Source organism: Fukomys damarensis, unplaced genomic scaffold, assembly GCF_012274545.1.
Source record: "Fukomys damarensis isolate Sample0158 unplaced genomic scaffold, DMR_v1.0_HiC HiC_scaffold_7, whole genome shotgun sequence".
Classification (NCBI taxonomy): Eukaryota; Metazoa; Chordata; class Mammalia; order Rodentia; family Bathyergidae; genus Fukomys; species Fukomys damarensis.
In genome coordinates this window covers 25,616,858-25,635,090 of record NW_022900919.1, presented here as the reverse complement: position 1 = coordinate 25,635,090, position 18,233 = coordinate 25,616,858, and the positions used below count along the sequence as shown (strand labels likewise).

At 47.4% G+C, this 18,233-nt stretch overlaps 1 protein-coding gene across 1 annotated transcript; it reads right to left on the bottom strand.

The window, feature by feature from the left end:
- Positions 1–522: 522 nt before the first annotated feature.
- On the bottom strand, positions 523–12,779 carry LOC104851075 (cystatin-C). The gene is made up of 4 exons (XM_010608229.1): positions 12,737–12,779; positions 4,130–4,479; positions 1,834–1,947; positions 523–849 (listed from the first exon to the last, which is right to left on the bottom strand). Exons 1-4 carry the CDS (start codon positions 12,762–12,764, stop codon positions 766–768), a joined length of 576 nt encoding a protein of 191 aa, XP_010606531.1. The 5' UTR covers positions 12,765–12,779; the 3' UTR covers positions 523–765.
- Positions 12,780–18,233: the final 5,454 nt, after the last annotated feature.

Genomic DNA, 18,233 nt, shown 5'->3' with positions numbered 1-18,233 from the left:
CTCCACCATGCTTATGCAACCAGTCACCAAAAACCCAAAGGAAGAGAGTTCATGGAACACAGATGGACCTGCAATGAGGTGGCCCTGGGGTGCACAGAAGCTGTGCGCTCCACGACTCCCGTGTCTCTTTTCTTTTGCCTGGCACAGACATGCTTATTTCCTGCCCTTCACTGATAGATTTTTACAAATCTAAGGTTTGAAACAACCCTGTGCTGACAAAGTCTATGAGTGACATTCTTTCAGCAGCACATGCTTCCTTCCTGTCTTTTTTTGGTAATTCTCATAATATTTCCAACATTTTCAATAGTCTGTGACCTTTGATCAGGGATCTTTGATATTGTTATGGTAACTGTTTTGGCGGGCCACCAGTATGCCTGACACAGAGGAAGGTTTTTGTGCTGGTGCCTCCACTGGGTCCCCATCTGCTCTACATCTCACTGAGACCCAGAGGTCCCAAACCAAGTGGGCCTGGCTCTCACCAGCTCACAACCTTCCCCCTGCATCCCAAGATCACACCACCTAGGAACTCTTGCAGGTTTTTATTGATGAAGAAAGGGACAGCCATAGGTGCCACATACTGGTGTGGTTAAGATTGAGTAGAGGAGGGGAGAGCATGTGGGTGTCCACGCTGCCCTGAGAGCCTGCTGTCCTGGTCCCAGGTGCTGGGGCACTGAGGAGACTGTCAGGGCCAGGATCCATCTTGGGAAGGGGATGCCAAAGGGGATGCAAGTAAGGGGTGGTCAGTGTGGTGTGGCCTGGCAGAGCCTAGGCATCGTGACAGCTGGACTTGGTGAGGGAGATTTTGTTTGCCCAGGGCACAGTGTAGATCTGGAAAGAGCAGACGGCATTCTGCAAAAGGAAGAGGGAAGGACAATCAGTGGGGTTACAGGAGAAAGGGAAGTTGCTGGCCACATGACAGGGAGGAGTGGAAGGGAAGTCCCTATATTCTGCTCTCTCTCTCCAGTTTCCAGGGATCCCAGGCCCTTGTCCCCCTCGTCACTGCCCATGGAGCAGCCATACAGGGCCAGAAGCCCAGAGGGCACAGGACAGGGCATGCACACACTACCCCAGCTCCTCCATTTCAGCCCAGGCCAGCACTGACAATGCACCTGGGAGAACCAATGGGCCTGGGAGAACCAGGCCTGGGGACACTGAAACAGGTGGGGTGTGCAGGGTGACAGGAACTCAGCATAGAGCTTTGGCCTATAGGGATCCACCTGTCAGGAGACACTGGAGGCTCAGGACAGCACAGGGCTCAGCCCTCTCAGGCCTGACCTGCTCAGTGGAGTCCTAGGTAGGGCTGTGCCTGGGACTCAGCAGAGCTTTCTGACTCCAGCATCAGCCCTGCTGCTGCCTCTTCCAGCTCAGCAGGAGCACCCAAAGGCAGAGGTCACTTCCTAATACCTCACTTCCCAGGGTCCCACTAAGCACCCAAATCAATCCTGTGTGCACACCCCTCCCCCACTAACCTATGGGTACACTGATGTGCATATATATACACTCACACCCACCCCACACCTGAGGTAACTACTCCTGAACCACCATACTCCACACATACACCTCCTCACTTGACCCACAAGTATGCACACTCAACTTCCCACACAACACACACTTGTGCACATCCTCCTCCACACGACACACATGCACATTCACTTCCCACACCACCCATGTCCGTGTGCACATTCACCTACACACAGCAACATGTACTTCTTCACATGTATCTGCACTCAAGTACTGCACCCCCAGAGGTACACATGCATGCCCGTGCACACACACACACAGACTCACACAACCCCTACTTCAGAACCAGCCCCGCCCACAGCAGGAACATACCCTCTTCAAGTGCGGCTCTTCATGGAAGGGACAGTCAGTCAAGTTGGGCTGGGACTTGGTGCATGTGGTTCTGCCGATCTCTACTTCTAGGAAGTAGTTCACACCAGCCACAAGCTAGAGTGGAAAGAGCAGGATTCACTGACAGCTCATGCGGTTTGCACACTCACAGCTACTATTTCATTTGACAAGTCAGTATGTTTGCCCAGGGCTCAGGCCTGCATTCATGAGCTGCCAAAGCCATCACCCATGAAGCTTGAGCCAAGTCTTTGCTGCAGGATGGCTGCAGGCCCTACTTACAGCTTGTTTCTTCCTGAGCAACTGAAACCAAGTGTCTCTTGCAGCCAGTAGAAGAAAGAGGAAGAGAGCAGGCAAAAGCTGGGACTGTACTCCCTTATCTGGACTCTGGGAGGGAGGCTGATTTGGGGAGCAGCCAGGGTGATGACTGAGTACTTCCTGTCCAGAAGGCAGGGTGGGTCCAGCCCTGGCTTTGTGCCCACACAGGATGCACTAAACCCTGTTCCAGGGGAGCTGCTACCTGAGGACCAAACATAGCTGATCTCTCAGACTGTCCTCTAGCCACCCAACTCCTTTTCCTTGGCTTAGCAGCAGAGGGCACCGTGCTGCCCCACCTCAGGGCCTTTTTGGGGAAGTGTTCCCAGGTTGTCCCTCCCTCGCCTGTCTCAGTTTGCAATGGAGAACAGAATCCACCCTGTTCTGGCCCAGGGCAGCCCAGGAAGGACTCATTAGCACCAGGAGAAACAGAGGGCAGCAACCCAGGACAGGGCTCTGGACTGCACCCTGTGCAGCCAGGGCAAGACCCAAGGTCCTGTCAAGACTGATTTCCCCACCTGTGAGCTGAGGTCAGGTGATCTATAATTCCCTTGCTTCACCCCAAGGTTGTGTCACCCTGGAGAGATGGACCATGGCAGCAGGAAGTACATGCCATGTCCATGGAGGAGGTCAGCTGGTCACTGTGGGAGAAGACAGGGCCACTCCCACTTCCCTGGATGTTCATAGAGGGGGAACTGAGCTCTACACACTACTGTGCACACAGCACTTTTGTGGTGCTGTCCCTTTGTTCCACTTTGCAGGGGGCACAGGCCACCAGGTCTCAACCTGGCCTCCTTCACTACAGGCCTGGACAACCAGTCTCCACTGCCCAGTACAACTCCAGCAGGGACAGAGGCAGGGTCCAGGGTGGCCTCTCTACCCTGGGCTCTTGAAAACCCACAGCTTCCGGCCACTGGGGACTGCTCCGGGAGCCCCCACCCTGCAGCACAGGCTCTTAGGACACAGGGAAGTCTCAGCTGAGGGCCTGGGAGGAGGACCTGCTATTCAACGTGCCTACCCTCCAGGACACATCTGTCACCCAGGCTCAGAAATCTGCACAGTTACCTACCTAGTGATGGGGACACAGCTGAGCAGTGGGTCCTTAGAGTTCACCAAGTGATGTCATACAGAACACTCACAAGGAGAGCTGGCATCAACATCACAGTCGTATCATCTTAGGGATACCCTTACACCCCCATCTGTCCTTCCCTAGAACCCCCCTGCTGCTTATGACTATTCCCCCAGCTGGCCCAACCCAGACAGGCCTAGGTCCCGAGCACAGAGCAGCTGCTCTGGGGATGGACTTCAGGGCACAGGAGCGTCCTCAGTAGGCATCATCCACACCATGTGAAGTTCTGTGGGTGTCTGAGTGTGAGTGTGGCTTCCTGAGGTCAGCCTCGTCCTGGGCATGGAGAGAAGGTCCTTATGGGTGAGCAGTGTACACAGGACCACACAGGTCCTGCATCCCACAGGACCAGGAGAATCCACACATCCACATGCAGCTCATGCGCTACGGGGAGTCAGGGGCAGGGCCCACAGGGCAGGGTCCAGGAGGCCCTCTGCTCTTGCCTGATCTGTGCTGCAGATCTGAGATCTTGTCAGAGCTGGGAGCTAAAGGACAGGTGCATGGAAGTTGTGGGAAGAGAGAAGAGGTAAGGGGTTCCTGTCCCTGCTGCGGTCATCTGGCTCAGTTTACAGGGGCTCGGGCCTAGGAGGTGGTTTTAGGGACTCAGCCGGGGGACTCTGATCCTAGCCTGGTGGCTCTGCTAGCTGGGGTTGGAACCAGGTCTAAGGGTCAGGTGTCTCCTGCAGTGACCCCTAGGGTTCAGGACAGGCTGCATAGGAGACTATGTGCAACAGCAGGAAGGGCCCGGCGGGCGGATCAGGAGGTCAAGGCATGCAGGCTGCACACACACACACACACACACACACACACACACACACGCATACGCACACGCACACGTACCTGCTTGCGGGCGCGCAGCACCTGGCGCGCGCGGCTGTGGAAGCGGTCATTGCTTGCCTTGTTGTACTCGCTGAGAGCGAAGTCCAGCGCGCGCCGCACTCCCGCATCACTCGCGTCCGCCTCTTCCAAGCCGCCCAGCAGGCGCGGGGGTTTCCCGGACTCCGCGGGCAGCGACAGCGACAGGACGGTGACCAGGGTGGCGGCCAAAAGCAGGGCAAAGCGCGCCATAGCTGCGATCCGGACCTGGACTTGGGGAACAGCCCGCAGCTGGGCCTTTATCCGGACGCGCTCCGCCCCTTCCGGCCGCGCCTCCGCCTTCCGCTCCGCCCGCTTCTCCCCGGGAACAGTTTCTGCAGAAAAGGATAAAAAGAGCAGTCTTGGCTTCAGGAGGGCCTCCGAGGTCAGGGAATCCCCAGAGCAGAGGTTCCAGGAAGACCTAAGCCTTCCCTGTCCTGGGGAACTTCTCTGCCAAGCAGAAGCGAGTTCCCCTTTACTTGGGAAAGGACTCATGATCAAGAACTACTCCCAGCCGGGTGGTCCGGGCCAGAGACGGGGCACAGATGCCTGAGCCTATAGGGGACACCTGGCAGGCCCCAGCAGAGCTGTGACACCAACTTATGTGTGGCTTTAAATTTCCAGTAGCCACCTTAGGGAAGTATAAAGAAACAGGTGAGATCATTTTAATAAAATGTCTGTTTAACCTTTACGCCAAATGTCATTTCATGATACAAAATGATTTTTATTTTTTTAAATTTTATTTATTTATTTTTGGTACCGTGAATTGAATTCAGGTCCTTGTGCTTGCAAGGCAGGCCACCGAAACACTGAGCTAAATCCCCGGCCCTACAAGATGATTTTTTAATGAGGTGCTTTATACTGAGTGTGTGTGTATGGGGGGGTGGTCTCTGGAATTTGTGGGTGTTTGTGATCTGCAGGGCAGAGGTCCGTGGTGACTGTCCCCATTTCTAACCCTGTGGCTCCATGTGGTGGCTGAGGCCCAGTTTCAGGAAGGGAATATTGAATGGGGTGACCAATACTCCAGATGATGGAATCATGGGAGCTTTGCTGGCAGGAGATGGAAGGACTGGGGACAGCCAGGGCCTCTGGACACTGGCTGGGGGACTCTTGGGACCCAAGAGGATGCAGTCTTGCTTAGACCTGGGCGCAGAGCCAGCAGAGGGCGCAGCCAGGGAGAGACCTGTGGCAGGGGCTCCCTGTCTTAGGAGCAAGGAACCAGGGTCTCTCTGGCAGGGGCAGGAATGATCTGCTATCTCTGCCTAAATGCTGGGATGGGGAGCAAGGTGGGGGCGGGTGACCCTGCTAGGTGAGGGGGGCAATGAAGGGTGCACAGCCTGCTCCTCCTCCCCTCAGGGAGCCACAGTGAAGCTCTACTCCTCTGTCTCCGAAGGACAAGTCGATTGAGTGTTTATACACAGGGACACACCCAGTGTCTCCATCCAGACTGAGGGATTTAGTAAACCACACCCAGAGTGAACCCTCAATCAAGATCCAGAGTGGTCAGCACCTGGCCAGCCCTCTGGTGCCCTGCGGCTTCAGGTCATGGCCATCTGGCCCTGGATCCTGGTCTGTCCTGGGCTATGGTTCGCTTCTGTTACTGAGCTTCCCGGGGATGGACTCACCAGGAGATCCCCTGTGCCTTTCCTTGGCAGCCACTTTCTCTTGATCTCTTTGTTTTCTCCCCTTGGCTTTCTCCTGGTCTTGATTATAAAATACTGAGGAGGCATTCTCTTTTTTTTTTTGGTACCAGAGATCGAACTCGGGACCTTGCGCTTGCCAGACAGGCAGCAGAACCACTGAGCTAAATCCCTGGCAGGAGGCATTTCTTATTAAAGTATCAAGTGGAAAAAAAACCCAAAAAAACAAAGAAAATAATATCCAGACAACAGCAAAATTCTGTTGCTGTTGTGGTACCTGGCACCATTTTTTCTATTAGCCTCTTAATCATCATCTGGAAAGAGAACATTCTAGAGTAATATCATTAAATGTAGCTCTGATAAAGCACGGTCCCTACTATGTATCATAAAGCAGGTACTAGATATTTTACATTCATAGAGGTATGATACAGTACTGTCCTACATCAATAATACTAGATTCAGTTTTGGTTTGAAATTTACTTTGTATGCAAATAAGATTGCTACCCCTTTTTTTTCTGGGCTCCTGTCACATGGAGAATTGTTTTCTATCTTTTCACTTTCAGTCTATGGGCTTCTTTTTGCACTAGGTGTGTTTCTTGTATACAACATATTATTGGATTTTGCTTCTTATTCCATTTTGCCAGTCTATTTCTCTTGATTGGTGAGTTGAGGCCATTGACACTGCTGGTTATAACTGATATGTACTGACTTATTATTGACATGTTATTGGCCTTTTGTTGACTCTTTTTACTTTTTCACCTTCTTTTAATTTCTTGCCTTGCCTATTTGATTTGCTCTGTTGGGCCTCATGGTGTTGTTGCCTTCATTGTCTTTTTCTAGGATCTTGTTTAGAATTGCTTGTAGTGCTGGTTTGGGGAGGGGAAGAGGGGGTGAAGGAGGGCAGGGACAAGGGGAAAAATGAGAATCAAGACCTATTATGTAAAGGTACAGAATCCCAATGATGAATGTAACTGTATTGTATACCTAGATTGTCCCAATAACCTCAATAAAAAGAAAAAAAAAAAGTATCAAAAGTATCAAGTGAGCTATCTGTAGCAAAAGCTATCTTTTTGTCATCTGGGGCTGACTGGGTAATAAACTTGTCTTTAAGGATGATCTGTCCTTCCATCAAATCAAGAACTAGGGATGTATGTTTTACAATGTCTTTTGTAAACAATCTAAGAAGACAGCAGGGTCTTCATTTTTTTCCTGATAGTCAATAACCTAAAATAATGGAGGGGCTTATTTTTTGTCCTTTTACACCTTCAAAAATACATGCCTGAAAATGTCTTCTATTCCAATTTCTTGAATGATTGGCAAGCCAGTGAGGGTCTTTCATGGGAACTTCTTGTGTTCCAATAGGACCCAGTTGTTCCCCAGATTGCTTGTCTTCTGGTCTTTTAAAATTAACAGTATAATATTCATCCCCAAATGTAATAGCAGCTTGTAGTGCTGCTTGTCTTTCACTAGAAGTCATTGTTTGATTTAAGAGTAACATTACATCTTTCCAGTCTAGCCCATACATTTGAGTGAGTTCTCTAAAGAATTCAGTGTATAAATCTGGGTCATTCAAAAACATTCCTAGACCTTGTTTGATCTGTCTGAGGTCATGGAAAGGAAAGGACATATAAACATGTATGGTGGCTGAATTTGTCATTGACTTCCTGTGGCTTGTATTTATATTTTAAACACAAATAAGGATCTTCTATTAATGCAAGGAAAACATGAACATAATGCAATTCTGACCATTTTTTCCTCTCTTACGGTACAATTCTAATTGTGAGATAGTATCATAATCAGTACTTCCCTATGCATTCCATTTTGGCTCTAGGTGGTGGGCAAGCAACGCACTAAGGCAGAAAATTACTAACCTGCTCTTTCTCAGTATGTGAGGGTTGAAGGTTTTCCAGTGTTTAAGAATACATTTCAATGTGTGAGAGGTTAGGATATGGAGTTTCCCATCTGAAACAAGATAAACAAACTGTTGTCCTTTTACGTTTCTGCTTCACTCCTATGCCCTTGAGCCATTCCCCAAGTTAGTTTCACTCCATGACAGATAGCTGTCTGTCTGGACAGAGACTAAAAAGATAAAGCAGACTGAACTGTCTACCTTTTTACCAGTGTGAGATCTTATCTTCCTAGAAAACTCATGTTCTTACTCCTGTAGGTATTCCTAAAGCACAAATTGCAATTGATTTTAGCCATAACAATCATGTTTAGAGAAGTAAACATTGCTGGCAAATCCAAAAATCAAGAGATCTATACCACTACTTTCTGGTTTTTTGAAAGAGACTGAGGAAAATAGGTCAGCGGTCAAATAAGAGCACTTTTTTTTTTTGGCCTGTAAAAGATCACATCTAGACAGGTCTGTCTAGTGACCTAGGCAAACTTCCTTAGCAACAAGACAAAGAAAGACATACATTAGGGCTAGGGATGTAGCTTAGAGGTGCTGCACCTGCCTGGCAAGTGCAAGGTCCTGAGTTCAATCCCTGGTACTGAAAGAAAAAAAAAAAGATATACATTGTTCAAGGTCCATTTTAAAATCACTAAGTATCTGAAGTTTACAGATTAAATTTGTGTTCATTACCTAGCAACCATAATTCACGTTAGTGAAGGCACATCTATCAGTTTTCTACATGCACATGAAAAGAGAAAGCCTGACTAAAATTCCCTTTTATTCTAGTTAGCTTATAAAAAACACAAGTGTAAGTCACTATCTGATTGCCATTTTTCTCTGTGTCATGACAAAACAGTTGTTGTACGTTGCCTTAGCCTGACTTCCTGGAAGGAGCAGTCTGACTACAAGGGCTTTCCAAAGTTAATTCTCAATGAGATGGAGAAACAAAAGTCTAAACTACCTAATCCCCCAAAAAATCATTATATAGCATTTTACATGTGTACAGTAAAAGTTTCGAAGTCCACCACCTATTAGTGAATGTATGTTCCTCCCCTACACACATAAATGATGAAAACCAGACCAAGAAAGGGGTGGGGGAGAGAGAGAGAGAGAGAGAGAGAGAGAGAGAGAGTTGGGATTCTCTCTTAAACTTATTAGAGATCCTTCCTTTCTCTGACTTTTTGTTCCTCTGTAAGAAAGGTGTAAAGTAGCAGGGAAAAATCAGAAATGAGACCAGGAAAGGAGGTCTATTCTTCTCATGCTCTTGGTGAATTATGGAAGAAACTCGCTCCTAAGTCATCAAGCTCAGCATGGAAAGGCAAGAATGGGGAATCTCAAGAGCTAAGATTGCTTCCTCACCAGTGAATGATCAGATTAGAAAGGAAATAGAGGCAGAGTGGGCCCAACATTTGCTCTGGAATATAGAGTAGGATTGAACTGGAGTAGCTCAGTGAAACCTGTCCCCAAAATTTTAAGAATGGCCACCAACCTATCTTCTTTTAACTGGTGTATGGTTTCCCATGATTTATTAATAAGCATGTGTATTTCTTAAATATAAACTATATCTCATACCCATTTTACAGCACTTTCTTTTCTTTCTTTCTTTTTTTTTTCTTTTTTTTGGTACCAGGGATCAAACTTGGGTCCTTGCATTTGCAAAGCAGACAGTAGAACCACTGAGCTAAATCCCTGGCCAGATACAGAATTTTCTAAGTTTACTTTAGGTACCATTAAAGACTTCTAGGTGGTCGTCTGACACTACTTTTTCTCTAGTGCTATTGTCTAACAAAACAAAGAATGCTAGCAAATTTGACAACTTTAGCAATTAAGTCCAAATGCAATATATACAAAATAAGGATAAATGTAATTTTAACAAAAGACAATGCATCATAAGAGAAACAAGCAGTTTGCAAAGTTTCAGATGTACAATCTAAAATTTAGGATAATTTTGAAACAAAAGCCAGTGTTAATGAACCAAAGGCAGAATTTTTGAAACAAAAAACAGAATCTATGAAATAAAATGCTAGAACCTATGAAACAAAAGCAAACTTTTACCTCCATCCAATTTTTTCAGCGAAAGATCTCCAAATGATATAGGGCACCAAGCAATCCAAATAATGTAAATAACCCAAACAAGGGAAATAACAACCAACCTGTTAGATATCTGAAACACTAAGCTCATATTCTCTAAAATCAAGGAATGAATTCTAGGAACAATGGAGTTTAAGAGTAGGAAATATTTTAGAGGGAAAGATGGCTCCTGCCTGAGAGGAACAGGAAGGCACACTCAGAAAGTGGGTTATCCAGGGCTCCACTTCTCAGGGTGTTATTATGGGCAAACCCATGAGGTGGGGTATTAGAGGCTCCCCAGTCACCTGACCAAGGGTACAGTGGATGGATTAAAAAGACAAGACAAGACCTTGATGCATAAATGGGGGTCCCAGAACAGTCAAAACTCTTGTCTGGCTAAAACACTGTCCCCTGGAGCTTAGCACTATTTATTGATCATGCAGCTTCTAGAAGAGGTAAGAGGAGGTACAGGGAACAGTGAAATGGACAGTACTGACCCGAGAAGGGTCCTAGTAACAAGGGAACAAGATATTCTAGTAAGAACAGATCATTGATTAATGGGAAATTTGTTCCTTCCCATGGATTGATTTTTGCCTCTGTAGGAGTTTTCTGTATGTCATGTTGCTCTTAGCTGCACTATTGTCTTGCCATCCAAGATGTCACGGTGTCATGGATCATTGAGACCTTCACTGTGACCAAACAATGTGGGGAGTTGTTCCTCTCCCACACACCAACTGCTGGCTCTTTAGACAGGCATTGTGGGCTAATAGGCAGACTTGGACTTTTAATTTGAAAAGCCAATTTGTGGATTTGTAGCTCTCTCAGAGTGGTCTCCATCAGTGGGATGGGTACAAAGTAGGACAAAACTACAGTCAACCGATAGATCCAATGGAAATTCACAAAGTGGGTGTGAGGTGGGACAAAACCATGATCAACCAGTAAGATTACAAGTACAGTTGCCCAGGTAATATTGATTAACTGGGGATCAAATGGGGAAATAAGTCACATAGCAAGTGTACATAGAATGAACATGGAGTTTTCAGAAAGCAAGTGGGCTAGAAAGGTTTTGGTCCCCACTTAAAGTGATTGATGTCTATTTAGAATATTATCTCTGGGGGAAGTATGTGAGTGTAGTACTTTTTCTTTTTGAGTCATGACATTGAGTAGATAGCTTTTTATGTTTTGTTTTGTAACAGGGATTGAACTCAACTCCTTGAGCCTTCAAGGTAGGCTGCGGCACTGTTAAGCTAAATCCCTGGCCCAAGATGGACCTCAATTGTCTTCTGTTTTGACTTTCCGAGGGCCTGGGCCCTATCTAACTGCCTAACATTCCTATCTAACATATAATTAGCTTAGCTGTCTACCACAGGGGGCTCAGTTGTGAGTTATGCATGGACCTGCGTGTGCAAGCACACAAGTTCACGCATGTGCTTTAAACACATCATGTCTGTGCTGTTTGTAACTAATGGCTGCTCCCTCCCCTCCAGTCCCTTCCTGAGCACTGTCCCTGGCGTGTGGTAGCCTCTGACCTCCAGATTTGCCTCCTCCTCAGGGTTTCAGTTTCCTCTGATGATGGACTTTCAGGCTCCTGCCTTGGTTCTGTTATGAATGCTCTGGTGATGATATGCTTTCCCACAGGGTAAACCTTGGTGCAATTAGTTTTCCTCTAGAAATCAAAGCCTGGGTGAGAGATGTTTTTAAGCTTCCTAACACTGATTGTCAGAGTGCTCTCCAGAGGAGTAGGCCGGACTTGGCCAGGGCCACGCCACCCAGAGAAAGTCTCAGGGTCCTGGCTGCACGCTGGGCTTCACTTCATGTGAATATTTGTGGGAGTTGTCCTCAGTGCTGTCATATGGGCTGAGAACCCTCAGTGCTGCCACCAAGCAGAGGGTGTATGATTCTAATACTTTCCTGTTCCACGTACACTCGCCTGAGCTGCTGCTTTGCATCCTTTTAACGCTGTAGCTCAAGGCTTTCCCTGATGTGGCTGCCTCATCTTGGACTTTCAGCATCCCGAACCGGGAGCTGATTAACCTGCTTTTCTTTATAAATCACTCAGAGTCTAGCATTCTGTTATAGCAATGGGAACTGGACTGATGGGTGGCATCTTCTTATTACAGCCTTTACGTCTGAGTCCTTTAGGGTAAACCTTTCTGGTATTTATTGATCCTTCATGAAAAATGTTCTTCATTTCATGTCTAGCCATTCATTCACTCATTCATCAGTTCAGGAAGCAGCATTGCACACCTGATGTCAGATTTTGACTCCAACAGTGTGAGACCTGGGGCCTGCCCTTGGTTCTGGTTCTCTGAGGAGAGACATAGAGGGTCTTTGAGCACAGCATGAGGCAGGGTGTCATAGAATGTGGAAAGGTGCAGGGACCCCAGCTCCAGATACATCCTGGGTGCCATTGGGAGTTTGGCCAGGGAGATTTAGAGAGAATAGGATGATCTTTTACTGCTGTTCTTGTTTTCCCAGAGGCCGAGCAGATGTTCCTGTACTTTCCACATTCAGAATCCCTTTTCCTGGAATAAGTGGCTCCTCTTGTAAATCACCACCTCAGGCTCTGTGTTAGAGCACAGAAAATGGACTAAGACCCTAGTTGTCCCCGCAAGGCTCCCAGGTACCTGCAGCAGAAAGCCCTATACCTCCATGCCTGTAGCTTCCTCATGTCAGAATGGTCACTGGAGCCAATCCTTTGGTGTCCTGATCACCGCTTTTCTCTGTACCCTACCCCCAGCTTCAGGGAACCTTCCAATCTACCTCCAGAGCAGAACTAGAACCTGCTATCCTTCCAGCTCATGTTGCCTGGCCACCTGGACCATGGCAGGGGCTTCTGACCCTGAAACATTTGCTCATCCCGCTGCCAGGAATGGGGTCCCTCCACAACAACTTCAGCCAGGGCCCTGCACCTGTGCTCCAAACTCTCGTGAGGCCTTGGAGCTCTGACCCAGGCTCATGTGACCTCACTGAATTTCTACTCACTTGGGCTTTGATGTCCTTCAGTAGCCATGTCTGATGAACTTTGAGGAGGAAGTCCTGAGTCGGTTTCACTGGGAGGAGGAGATGAAGGTTCCAGCAGCTCCTAGGGCTCAGCACATAGCACCCCAGCTCCAGCATCCTCTTTTGCTTCTGTTGCTGTTCCTAGCAGCTGCTAAGGCTGCTAGGGTTCTCCTGCCCCAGGGTCTTTGTAGTGGCTGGGTCCTTCTGCAGTTCTGTGGCTTCCTCCTCATCCCTTCAAATGCTTATACAGAGATTTGCCTCTCTCTGCACCTTCTCTGATCTCACTATTTAAAATCATACCCCCCCACTCTTTACCCGGATTTATTTTTTCACTGCACCTTCTGAATTTTGGTGTATGCATTTCTTATATTTTCCATCTCTACCCACTGAATGCAAGCTCAAGCCTGTCATCTCTTGGCTTGCTTCTCTTCCCAGTGCCTGGCACGGATCAGGCATAGGCATTTGCTGATTGGCAACAGAGGCAGGATTACTGCTCTTAAACTTAAGCTCCTTTTATTATTTTGTTTCAGCAGATGCCAACATTTCCTCCCAGTAGAGCTGGCCTTACATAACTGGAGTTAATTGTTCCAGTTAGAGTGGGAAGACAGATTGCCCGAGGAACATGGGGGAAAGAAGAAAAATCCAAGCAGTAGATTTTGACACTTGTTTCTAATGTATCTGGAACTGCAGGAAAAGAGAAGCTCTGTAGAGAGTAGGTTTGTCTGAATGAGGCCAAGCGGAAGCCAGAGTGATGGTCCAGGGAAGCCAGGCCTAGAACACAGAACTTGTGTCTTTAGGAGCAGTCGTCAGAGGAGGCGGACACAGGGCAAGCAGTGACCTCTCTCCAGTCCCCATACCTTCCCCTCTTCAGGAGCCACGCTGTTGGGACCCTTAGGGCTGCACTGAATGCAGCTGCCTACCTTGGGCTACTCTTGCGCTGCCCGAGTTGGGGGTTGGACAGCTTGGGCACCAGAAGTCTTCTTTCTGCTTCCTGGGCTGTAGGCTTCTGCCTTCTGCTCCCCTGTGCTCTCTCTGCCTGTGTGGACCCCATACCCTGCAGGAACAACCCTTAGCTGCCAGGAGGCAAGTGGCTTTGTTTTCTACCATGATGAGCTGCCTGACCACAAGCCCTAAAATAGTGAGCTCAAGTGACCATGGACTGGAGTCTCTGAGACAGTGAGCCTACATGACACTTACCTTCCTGCTGGCTGTTGTATTATAGGGATATAAAGGTGACAAACACATTTTTTTTTTTTTTACCCTTACAGTCTCTCATGTACATGTCCTAAGGTCAAGAGCATTGTCTTACCCAAATTCAGGCCAGTGACCACTGTCATGACACAAACATGGCACACAATACTGTCTGACCCACATTTGTGAATTTTTCAAGTGCATTTAGTCATCAGGCCTCCGCAGTCTCCTGCAATCCTGAATAGTTCCTCAGTCTTCCTTGTCTTTGTGGTCACGTCCTTTTTGAAGTTACACAGGACAGTTACTTTGTGGAATGTCACCGGTTTGTTAAGGGATTAGGTGTGGGGCCTTTAAAGAAATTGGAAATGAGGTTGGCTCCTCATGTTATCACAGCAGGAGGCCGCAAGGGCCATCAGTCTGTCCCTGTGCTGACAGGTACTGGCTTTGGTCCAGGGTCAGGTGGATGCTCCATGTTTCTCCAGTGAAAAGTTATTGTTTTTCCTGTTACAATCAATAGTCATTTTACGGGGACATATGGTTACTTCATACTTTTAGACTCACACTAAGTTTAGTATACAATGGTAATTCTTGCCAAAATCAATTGTTAGTATGATTATTATCAAATCATTGTGATTCTATATCATCCTTTAAATATATATTTATTAATGACTTTCATTATACAGTAAGAAAAACTGCCATCTATCTGTCTGTCATCTATCTCTCCTTTACTAATGCTCAATGTCTCGCTTTATTCAGTAGCTTGTACTCTCATCATCTTCTATTGCGATGTTTACATGACCTCAGGGTTGCTCTTGGGAGCCCACTAAGCTGGCTTCTGTGTCCTGTGGACATGGCCCCTTTTTCTCTGACCTTGTCCTTACTTTCTCACATGACAAGGGGTCCAGGTTCAGTGTAGCCTGTCTTTAATCCAGCCTCAGAAGCAGTAAAATTAGGACTCCTACCTGAGTGTAGAGCTGCTCATTGCTAATGGTGTTCCTCATCCCAGCACTTTTGCTTTTAAGGGACTTTTGACAATGTCTGGACACAGGTTTGCTTGTCCCATGCTCAGGAGAAACGTGTTAGCGCCATCTAGGGGGCAGAGGTCAGGGATGCCAACCAACATCCTGCAGAACACAGCTCCTGAACAAAGAATTACTGGGTTCCAAAGGTGCTTAGTGGGGAGCTGAGGTCCTTTGTTCTAACCTTTTGGCTGACAGAGCTGGAATATACACAGGACGACAACTGCAGGCTTTTCATTGTCAGTTTCTACATTGAAAACTATGAGCTCACATTGACACCAGTTCTAACACAATAGAGTTCATTCTGGTGCATCCTTTACCTCCGCCAATAAACCCGGATCCCATTATCATCATTGATTCCTTTACAGTGGGACCTTGACTTATGAACTCAGTTTGTTCCTGAGGGCTGGTTGTAACTCAAGTTGGTCAACGAAAGATCCGGCTCCTCCACAGTTTTCAAAGTCTCTCTCCTGTACACAGGCAGATCTCAGTGTCCTTAGAGAGACATTGGTCCAGGATTTCTGTTAACCTCACACAGGAAAGGATGCTGTAAGATTCCTTCCAGAGCTCTTGAAGGGTTAAATCTGTATCTTGAGACCATCTGCAAGCACAAGTGGCCAGCATTTATTTGGGTCATAACTCAAGTTATTTTGTAAGTTAAAACTAAGATTCTGGTCACAACCCAAGTTGTTCATATGTCAGGGCTGGTCACAACTTGAGGATCCACTTTAGTTTTCTAATTCTAGAATCTGGAGAAAGTGAATCAGTAGTCTAGATCCACGTTTCCCAATTTGTTTGCAGATTTGACTTCTGAAGTCCCCTCTCTTGAAAACAAAGGGGTCTGACGATCAAAGTCATCTGTGAAAAGTCAAATAGATTTAATCAACTCCTTTATTGCAGGTATTTTTATGTGCTTTATGCCTGTTTAATGTGTACTGATATCTTCATGAGGAGATGTTTAAATGCAGAATACTTGCAATGTGTTTATTCAGGAATCCTGGAAATTTTAATTAGGAGCATCTATGAACTCACAGAGCCTCATGTAGAGTATACTGCCTACAAGAATTTGTAAAACACCCTTTTGACTTTTCACATCCTACAAGGGGCCATTCTGGATTTGGCCACGAACATAAAGAGTTTGGCACTTTGGAGGAAACTCAGAGCTGGAAAACACCTGTAGAGCACATTTGCTCCAGAATAACACACACTTCTGTTGTAAGGGATTCTGTGTATGTGCTGCAGGTATGTGTGTGTGTATGATTTTCTGTGTGTATATGTGATTGTGACTTTGTACATGTGTGACTCTATATGTGTGTGACTATGTGTGCTGTTGTGCATGTGATTCTGTACAGGCGACGGTCATGTGTCGTCCTAGAGGAGTGTGATTGTGTGTTCATGACCTGGACAAGTGGCCAGGCAGCAGTCCCTGAGGGAGTGCACGAGGGGCTCCTGCTGACCCCCTTGGAGCAGTGCCCCCCAGGAGCACTTCACTGCCTTTCTCTGGGGCACTGGCTTAGGGGCTGGGCTGTCAGAGCATGTGTGTTTCCTTGGGGACCATCACCCAGGACACAGGCTCACTTTGCCTGATATACTGCCAGCTCCAAGCACCCTCCATCCTGAGACCCCAGGCCTGAGGGAGGGTGGGGTGTGCATGAGCACCCTGTGAGCTTCTAGGTCCTTCCCTTGGTTCTTACATCAGCTGGAGACACTGTCTGATTCCTCCCTGCTGTAGCCTCAGCCATGTCATGGGGCTCAGTCAGTCATGTGTGGATTTAATGATTGCATCCTTCGGCAAGAGTTATAACATGCTTTTCCCCCACTGTGCAGTGGAGGAGACTACAGCATCAAGCACATGGTAGGAATCATCATGTGGGACTGGCAGGCCCCACTGAGACCTCTTGGCTTCCCAGCCCTGTCCAAGGTCTCACTCTCTAAGGACCTCCCCTCTATAAGGTAGGTGTGGTGAGCTCAGCCTGCCTCGGTCATGTTCTCACTGGCAAGTGTGTACCTCCTTGTTTGGGGTCCATGAAGAAAGGCAATGTGACATGGACTGTGATGTGTCAGCCTGAATAAGAACAGCGTGGAAATTTAGTAAAGCACAGCTCTGGGTGTGTTGGTGGATGATTGACACGGAGGCCACCAAACTATGGGTGAGACTCATCTCTGATGTGGTGGCACCAGCTAATAGGCTTGTAACCTGGGTGGAATAAAAAGGGAAAGAAGAGCTGGGATTTAGCTCAGTGGTTCTGCTGCCTGCCTCACAAGTACAAGGTCCTGACTTCAATCCTCAGTACAAAAACAAAACAAACAAAAAACAAAAGGGAAAGAAGCAGGAAGCATGCTTGTTTTGAAGCACTCCAAGTTTCCCTAGTGGGTGTATCCTTTGCACACCTTTTATAGGGGCCTCTGGAGGGTCCACATAGGTAAATCACTGCAGAGACCCTCACAGATTTGGAGGAGGCTCTCGCACCATCTGCAGACTGCCACAGTTCCTCTGGTCTGCTGCTGGACCTTAGTGGAAACTGAACATTTGAACATGGGATGTCATGTGACTGACCTGAGCTGCCCATCATGAGCTGGGTACTCTGGCCCACCAGATCATAAAGTTGGATGTGCCCAGCAACAGAACATCATAAAATGGAACTGGTTTATATGTGATTGGGATGAGCAGATCAGGAAGGTACAAGTAAGTTTCATGAAGGAGTTGCCTAAATCCTTCTCTTGTTATGTTGCCTTTTGTCTCCTCTTGTTACATTGCCCCTGTGGCTTCATGGGTGTACTGTATGGTCAGCTGATAGAGGAAGGGATGACTAGGGCCTGGCTTATACATGGTTCTGCATGTTATACAGGCTGAACTAGAAAGTGGACAGCTGCAGCATTACTACCCTTGTCTAGGACATCCCTGGGCAGTGGAGAAGGGAAATCTTCACAATGAGCAGAACCTCAGGCAATGCACCTGGTCACATATTTTGCTTGGAAGGAAAGTGGCCAGATATGCAATGTAGCCAATGATCTGGCTGGATCTTGAGGTCTTGGGAGAAGGAACACGGCTGGAAAATGCATGGCAAATGCATTTGAGGAAGAAGTATCTGGAACCCACAGTGCCTCGGTGGCTCCTGCTTCAGTCCAGAGGACTGTGTATTGGGCTTCTGGCTCTAGTGGGCTTCATGGGGTCCAGACCTCTTTGTCTCATCACCTTCACACCTCCAAGGAACAGAGGCTGCTCTTCAAGTATGGACTGAGAAACACGAAGACCCAAAATCCATAGC

Bases quoted from the DNA above. Each gene is read 5' to 3' on its own strand.
- LOC104851075 (XM_010608229.1), bottom strand. From the start codon at position 12,764: ATGGCTACTGAAGGACATCAAAGCCCAA. The intron at 4,480-12,736 runs GTGAGTAGAAAT...CCTTTTCTGCAG, and splicing joins TGAAGGACATCAAAGCCCAA to AAACTGTTCCCGGGGAGAAG. The intron at 1,948-4,129 runs GTACGTGTGCGT...TTTCCACTCTAG, and splicing joins TGCTGCGCGCCCGCAAGCAG to CTTGTGGCTGGTGTGAACTA.